Source organism: Trachypithecus francoisi, unplaced genomic scaffold (genome assembly GCF_009764315.1).
Source record: "Trachypithecus francoisi isolate TF-2019V2 unplaced genomic scaffold, Tfra_2.0 Lachesis_group13, whole genome shotgun sequence".
Classification (NCBI taxonomy): Eukaryota; Metazoa; Chordata; class Mammalia; order Primates; family Cercopithecidae; genus Trachypithecus; species Trachypithecus francoisi.
In genome coordinates this window covers 34,534,537-34,542,455 of record NW_022681458.1, presented here as the reverse complement: position 1 = coordinate 34,542,455, position 7,919 = coordinate 34,534,537, and the positions used below count along the sequence as shown (strand labels likewise).

Below are 7,919 nucleotides of genomic sequence, written 5' to 3'. Positions count from 1 at the left end.
CCTCGAAATTCAGGAAGCAAGTCCAAGACTTCACCCTGGTCTTATTCCACAGCCCTATAGGGTGAATAGAAGCAGGCATTAGATAGCCAGCTCACACGTGGAGAAACTGAAGTACACTCTATCATTTCCGAGCAGGAGGAATAGCTCAGAGCCCCCCAGAACTCCTCTTCAGACCTCCTATTTAATGGTACCTTGGGGAGGGGGCTGGTTCTCTGTGGCTTCAGCAAATCTTACTATAAAGCCTTGTGCCCCTCCGAAGGTAACCATGGATACTATTGAGCTGGCACAAAAGCCTTCAGTTAATGGAGACTACAAGTGGTTTTCAGGGGCTGAAGGAATTTTCAGGGGAGGGACAAAACCTGGAAACACTTGCAAACGGAAGACTTTGGCCTCAGGCCCCTTGACTGGGTGTGTTTCAGTTAAGGTGGGCACTTACGTTCAGAGGAACACTGGAGCAGTGACGGGGCTCTAATCTGGGACTAAGATAGTAACTAGCTGTGAGGTGAGAATCAAAGGGAATCCCAGGCGCCTTTTTTCTTAGGAATCGGGACTCTGCTGTGAAATCTGGAGCGTGGTTGTTGAGGGGTTGAGGGGCTGACCAAAGCGATGCCAGCAGCAACCCAGTCTCCTGAGTGACCCAGGCCAGGGTCTGCAAACAGCCGGGTGTCCTGGCCCCAGTCAGGGGGAGCTTCCAGCAGCGCCAAGTCCCTATCCTCATCTCTGCCCTCAGGGATGTTTTTCTCCTTTCAGCCCAGGGCCACAGGCAGGTAGGAGAAATTCACGCCCGGAATATCTCGAGAAGGCGCCTTATTTCCTCTGAGCCCTTGCTGAGTGTCGAGAGGGTGCTCACGTCCCTCCTCCGACCCCGAGAGTCCACAGTCTTCCCTCACACCCCTTTATTTTGAGACGAGGCCCATGCGGTGAGCGGGAACCCCTCTGTTCCCCGGACCCGCGCGGAGCTGAGCCCTAACTTTGCAGTTCCCGCCGCAGCGGCACGCCCCCCCGAGGTGGGAGCGGGAAGCCCAGCCGCACCGAGGCTCAACTCCGCCAGGTGCAGAGTGGGTGCGGGTCAGGGCCGACGAGAGAGTGTGTGGCCAAGCCTGCTGCTTTCCTGAACCGAAATTCTCTGGGGAGGGAGAGAAGAGGAGGGTGCGGGAGATGGACTTGGAGGCGAGAGGTGGCGGCAGTTTCCAGGAGCTTTGACGTAGACTTGGAGAGGCGCCGAGCACTCCCACTGCTTAAGTAGAGGCACGGTAGCCTCCAGGACGCGGAAGCTGGGGACAGCCACTCGCTCGGGAGCAGCCTGAGCGTTTCCTCTCCGCGCGCTCGAGGGAACTCTCTCCACGCGTTCGAGGAAACCCGAAAGGGGCCAGGCGGGTGAGTGCGGAGGGAAGCCCTTGTGCCATCTGGGAGTAGAGCCGCCGAGTCAGGAGGTGAGTGGGGCCCAAAGGACAGAGCGGGTCCCTGGCAGCTCCGCTCTGCGGAGGGTGAGGCTGTGGAATCAAGTGCAGGGCCGAGACTCAGCGCGGGGCTCGTAGCGGGGTGCACGGAGGACTCCAGGTTCAAGGAACTCAGAGAAACATCTTTCCAGGGTCTGGGAAGCCTCTCCTAAAATTTAGAAGGGGACCTAAAGGAGCCAATTTGAGCGCCGTGGCGCCAGCAGACAGGGAGTCCCGGATAACGCCAACTTCAGTACCTTGGACAGAGTTCTGCCCTCGGAAAGCTTAGACTTGTCTTTTAGGAAAACCACCCTTCAAGGTACCTCGATAGTTTAGTTTGGAAAGGGACACAACAAATATGATTTCAAGTAGAGATAACGCATATATGATGTGAAAGATAGAGGAAATAGTTTTTGAATACTCTTGTATCTCTAACATGCTTCTTCAATATAGGAACATGCATGTTCAAAGACACTTTCTGAAATATTTATTGAACAGTACCTAAACATGTCCTACTGCTGTTCAGAAGAGACAGACTATCCATCTTATAGTGTTATCATTAAATGTTCCAATATAAGATATTCCCATAAGCTGTATTTTGCTTGCTTTCATGATACCAACGTCTAAAAGGTTTGGAAATATAATACAAACCTGAAAGTAAGCAGCATGTGCCCTTCTTATTTTTTCTTTATGTTAGAGCTGTTTAAACGTGATTTACATTTTGTATAGTCTGTGAGGGAATGGATACACTTTTTCTGGCAAAACGTGAACTTTTAGATTATTATTATTATTATTTTAAGAGCATTATTTATCATTGCACTTGTCTGAAGTGGTAGCAAAAGAACAATTTCAAAGTGGTCTGTGGACGCCTCAATTTTATGGCAACAGACATTGGAAGTCAGAAAAGTTGAATGAGAGTCACATTAAAAAAAAATCCTTGAGATTCATAGCAATGATAGAGAAATTATAAAACATTATCTTTATGAAGGTTATATCAGAATTGCAGAACATTTTAGGTATTCGTAAAATGCTTATTGATTCTACTCTAATTGGTTGAACGTATGTCTCTTTGTTTCCACATATATTCATCCATACTTTTAGCACATTGTCTTGTGTTAATTTCACTGTAGCATTTGACAATTCTAATGTATTTTTTAAAATATTAAAAGTCACTGTGAACAGGAATGCATCTAAAGATTAAATATATTTAAATTCTTAATTACATATAAGTCCTAGATTAGGAAAGCCAGGCTTCACTAAGATATTATGGAATAGTTAAAGCCATGCAGCAAAATTTTAAATGTTCACTTAGTATTCTTTTAGATTACATTCTTCTGTACCAGGGAAAAACAGATTAGCAGATTAATTTATTCATCTTGTAAAGGAACACATCTTAGAGTGAATATTTCTTGGCCTATCTTGGATTTATGCTCACTCCCTGGCCTGGACTGAGTCATTTTAGATAGAATGGAGCTTGTGATATGGGAGCCTGGCTAAGATTTCCCTACTTTGCGACAATGATGTGTTTCCTTTGCTGGAATTAAGGTTCTTAAGGGCATACTTATTTTCTTTACCAAGTGGAGCACAAGCGGGGACTGATATGAAATATTTCCATCCTGTGCAGTTTTAGGGCCATGGCTGATCCTGGCAACAGAGGAGGGATCCACCACCCCTTGAGCTTCACCTGCTCCCTGCTCATTGTGGGAATGTGCTGTGTATCTCCTTTCTTCTGCCATAGCCAGACAGACCTGCTGGCTCTTAACCAAGCTGATCCTCAGTGCTGGGAATCCTCCTCAGTGCTTCTCCTGGAAATGCGGAAGCCTCGCATTTCCAACACTGTTTCGGGCTTCTGGGATTTTATGATCTACCTGAAGTCATCTGAGAACTTGAAGCATGGAGCACTGTTTTGGGATCTGGCTCAACTCTTCTGGGACATCTATGTGGACTGTGTGCTCTCTAGGAACCACGGCTTAGGAAGGAGGCAATTGGCTGGAGAGGAAGAGAAAATCTCAGCAGCACAGCCACAGCACACAAGGAGTAAACAAGGTGGTCAACCCCAGCTCCCATGTCTTTTGAAAGGGTCAATCAAGTATGAATGTGCTGAATTGTGAGGAAGAGGGAAATGGCATTAGGAGAATCCAATGTCATATATATTCCTCTCAAGAGGTGAACCCCAAGAGCACACAAATGATAGGAAGATAGATAGTACTTCTTTTTGTACTGCATGGTAGCTGCTTATATCAACATATTGTCCTTCTCCTCATACTTCCTGTGAACAGCAGCAAGGAAGAGTCAGAAAGAAAAGGCAAAAAGCACGATTCCCAAAATACAACAAAAAAGTATAAACAGATCCCCCAAGATCAACATTATTTTTTACTATTAGCCTGAACACTGGCAGTCATAACCTGGTGTTTACTTGCCGTGGAATTGAGAAGACTTGAATATAAGCTTAGGAAACATTTGTAGCACATAAACTCTTGCCCTTGTTAAACTGAAAATAAACATTGCTTTCATGTAAATAGAGAGGCTCTTTGAGAGGCATTCGGTTGAAGAAATAAAGAGTAAAAAAGTCAGCTGGCACATAGATTCACTTCATGTTGCTTTTTGAATGACTCTCAAATAAGTAACTAACTTGCAGCAATCTGAGTAATTAATTTTTAGTAAGTTGGAACTGGCTACAAATTTAGAGTTTTTCATTGAAGTAAATACTATATTCAAAATAGTCTCATCTGAGGGCACAGAAAAAAAGTCCCTTATAGAATTAGAATGAGGTTGAGTAAGCCTCTTTGAGTAAGCAGAGAGATACCTGAACCCTATACATATTATTTTTATCCTTTTTTGATGTCATTTCAACCAATTGGTTGAATGACATCAGCTTGGTTGATGTCATTTCAATGACATCATTGAAATGAGCATTGAAACCTGGTATCAAGGGCTGTTTGAGTGGCAATAACTCTTTAGAATTATATAAACAACTAGAAAACAGGGGCAAAACTAATTTTTACATTTGTACATTTTAGTGTTAGAACTGTTACATATTCCTGTAATCTCCGTATTAAAATAGCAATTAACAATGGTAGTTCTAGTGCTACCATTTCCCAAGGTATTTTAGAACTTGTATATATCTAGTTTGTTTTAACCTTAGTAATTAAAAATCCTCGTGATTTGCTGATCTAAAAGACCCAGATAACTCATGGCTATTATTGACAGATAAGTTTATTATTTTGGTGTTATTGTAACTCAAACCAATTTCATTTTTAGAGGAAATATTATTTCAGCAGCCTTGCTACTAAAGTAGAAATACCAAATGAATATTTTTAAATGTTGATCACCCATATTTTAAAAATATTTTGAACAGAGGCTGCCCAGGCATCAGCACCAGTAGGGACCATATATTTTTAAATTCTGTACTGCTGAGGATGATCTGTAGGGCCTTTTCTTCCATATTTTAAAAATCATATTTAGCTGTCTTACTCAAATCACCAGCAATATTTTTTCTATCTTGCACTCACTTTGAATAACTCAAAGAAATGTCTACTAAATAAATGAAAATATTATTGGTATTTGGCTGAACATGAAAATGTTACATATATATGTGTGTATGTATATATATACATATATATATACACAAAAAAATAAGCGTATATATATACACACTTATTTTATAAAGCTTTTCTCCAAAATATTTATATATATATATATATATATATACACACACACACACATACATACACACACACACATTTATTTTATAAAGCTTTTCTCCAAGACAACTTCAGATTTGGAAGCCACTTACTTCGTCTTGCTACAGAGTTGTTAGTGATTCAGCTGGTCTGCAAACTTTAGGGAGTTGGTATGCAAGTAGCCAAATAGCAGGAGTGAGCGTTTCACTTTATTGAGGTTATTTTAATGTTTGACACAAACAATTGTTTGCAGACCAAGAAACAAGACTTTCCATTTGGTTTGTATAATCACAGTCAAAGAGGGCCTTGGGTCAAGGAAATACCACGTCCAAAAGTTAAATAGTTACAGGAACATTGAGATTTCATCTCAAGAGGCTTGCTTAAATCTCTAGTGGTTCAACTGGGCTCTGAATGTACCTGCATGGATCCTCCAGTATGTTTTTCTTTTGTCCCTGGGGGATAATATGTTGTTAGGTTGGGACAGGAGAGAAGGTGAAGCAGTGCTTGTCTCTGTAGTTCTCAAGGAAATCACATCATCAGGGCAGAAGACAAGAAGAACTAAAATAAGTGTCTACGTAATATGCAAAAAGGTTCTTGTTATTTTGATGTCTTCAAATCAAATAGTTTAAATGCACTTGATAAAACTTACTATGAATCACACTTTGTTAAAAACATAAAACTCCTATATAATTTTGCATGTTAATATATCATATTTGTTAATACTGAGTCAACAATATGAAAACAAAAAATATCAAATAACTGTGTAACCATGAGCAAGTTAACTAATTTAGCCCTCAGTTCTTTCAATTGAAAAAGAAGTGTATAGAAAGTAGATGACACACAAAGTCCCATCTTTTCTGTTCCAATGAACTGTGATTATATAAAAAAGAAACATATGAAAGGCACTTATTTAACTGTGAGAAGAACCTGGAAGAGCTTTACCCCAAGGACAGTTGACGGAGCTGTATGATGACCTGAACACCATGGCTGTTTGTAACAATGATGAGCAGGAACAGACGAGGTTCAGAAATAAAAGGGCTAGAGATGTCATTATGAGAAAAGCCTCTAAAGATCATTGTTATTTAGTCTAGAAAGACATGGGCTAATAGCTGAAGGTTGAGGTATCCAAGAGAAGGTATGAAGAGGATGTACCCAGAGTTAACTAGTTAACCACTAAATTTTGATGGGTTATGTCATGGGAGAAAGAGAGAAAGCGTGAGAGAGAGAGAGTTAGGGAAGGAGCATACTGATGACTCCTATATAGAACATAACAGAATTGAGAGTAACTCGTGGGTTAGTAAAGGCTTCAATGCAAATGAAGAAATTTTGTATCAAAAATGGTGGCTCCTCCTTCAAGAAACCTTGCTATGCCACTGGGAGGGACAAAAAGCCCACTTTCCTGAGCCTGGCAGTTTGTATGTTCTAGAAAAATAGTGAGTCTTTGTTTTCCTCTGTGATCCGAAAATTAAAATTTAGATTTGTAATCTGATGGTGTTTGCAGCTGGTGTCTCACTAGATGGCAAATGCTCATAATGCTTATATTTTAAACACTAACTACAAGAGAAAACAATTGTTCAGAAATGTAAATAGACTCTCAAATGCTTGATTTTCTACTTCACCCACTCCAAGAAATTTTCTAAGCCACATACTCAGCAATTACCCACCTAGAAATCTACTGTTAAGAAACATTTAGAGCTGCAGCCAATGATGCAATCCAAGGCTATTCATTGCAATATTATTTATAGTAACAGGAAACCTGGAAGTAATCTAAATGTCCCAAGATAGTGGTTAAATAAGTTATAGTATAAAGTGTGCATACACAAAACTATGGTTATCTCTAAGAGGTTATATTATGGGTGGTTTATATTTTTTTCTTCATATTTATATTTAAAAATATATGATGACTTCACTTTTTTAAAATCAGGCAAATATTTTAATGCCTATTAATCGACAAAAAAGTATTTATTATAATGTATTTGTTTTAGATTATATACCTAAACTGCATAGGACACAAGACTTTGCACAAACACACATTGACATATATTCCTCTGAAATCAGTTTATAGAGAATTTTTATATTGGAGTGGCAGAAATATCAAACCTGCCTTTTAAAAATAATGTATTGATATTTAATTAACCTGAAACTAATTTGGTGATCTTATGAAGTTCCACTTTTCTACTTTCAGGTACATATTCTCAGCAACTAAGGACCTCCTTACTAAAGAAGAAAGAGTTGATTGAAGATTTGATAAGCATGCATGTGCGTAGAAGTGGGTCTAGTGCTATTGGAAAAGTGAACCTGGAAATAAAGAGAGAATAAATTGAACTCGGAGCTAATTCACGCCTTGGAATTAAATATACAAATATATAACATTTTTCTTAACTATTGATTATTTATTTATTTTAAATGGTGGGAATGCCCAGAGATAAATATGAACCCACATTCTCTCAGTGTCCTTATTTAAAGCTGCTTTCTATTATTTATTTATTTATTTTAGGCTGCTAGCATGTTTCTTCAAATGGTGACATTACTGCCAGTCTATCCCACAGTCTAAAGGAGTTAAATGACTTCCAGAGATGACTTGGGGATTCTTTGTATCCATTTAATAGTTCAGTTTGGGATGCTTGACATGTTAATAAACTAGTGTGCCATACATTTAACTTGAATACACTGCATGGCTCCCAAGACTTTAACCACTGGATTGCTTATGCATAGGCACATAAGGGACGATATTTATTAATTACTAGCTACTGACAATCTATGATACCTGAATCTTGTTTGAAAGCATATTTTTGAA

At 39.8% G+C, this 7,919-nt stretch overlaps 1 protein-coding gene across 1 annotated transcript; it reads left to right on the top strand.

The window, feature by feature from the left end:
- Window positions 1-1,359: 1,359 nt before the first annotated feature.
- Window positions 1,360-7,502, top strand: FAM237A (family with sequence similarity 237 member A). Its single transcript, XM_033230552.1, has 3 exons — window positions 1,360-1,433; window positions 3,064-3,485; window positions 7,308-7,502. Exons 2-3 carry the CDS (start codon window positions 3,074-3,076, stop codon window positions 7,439-7,441), a joined length of 546 nt encoding a protein of 181 aa, XP_033086443.1. The 5' UTR covers window positions 1,360-1,433; window positions 3,064-3,073; the 3' UTR covers window positions 7,442-7,502.
- The last annotated feature ends 417 nt before the right edge of the window (window positions 7,503-7,919 follow it).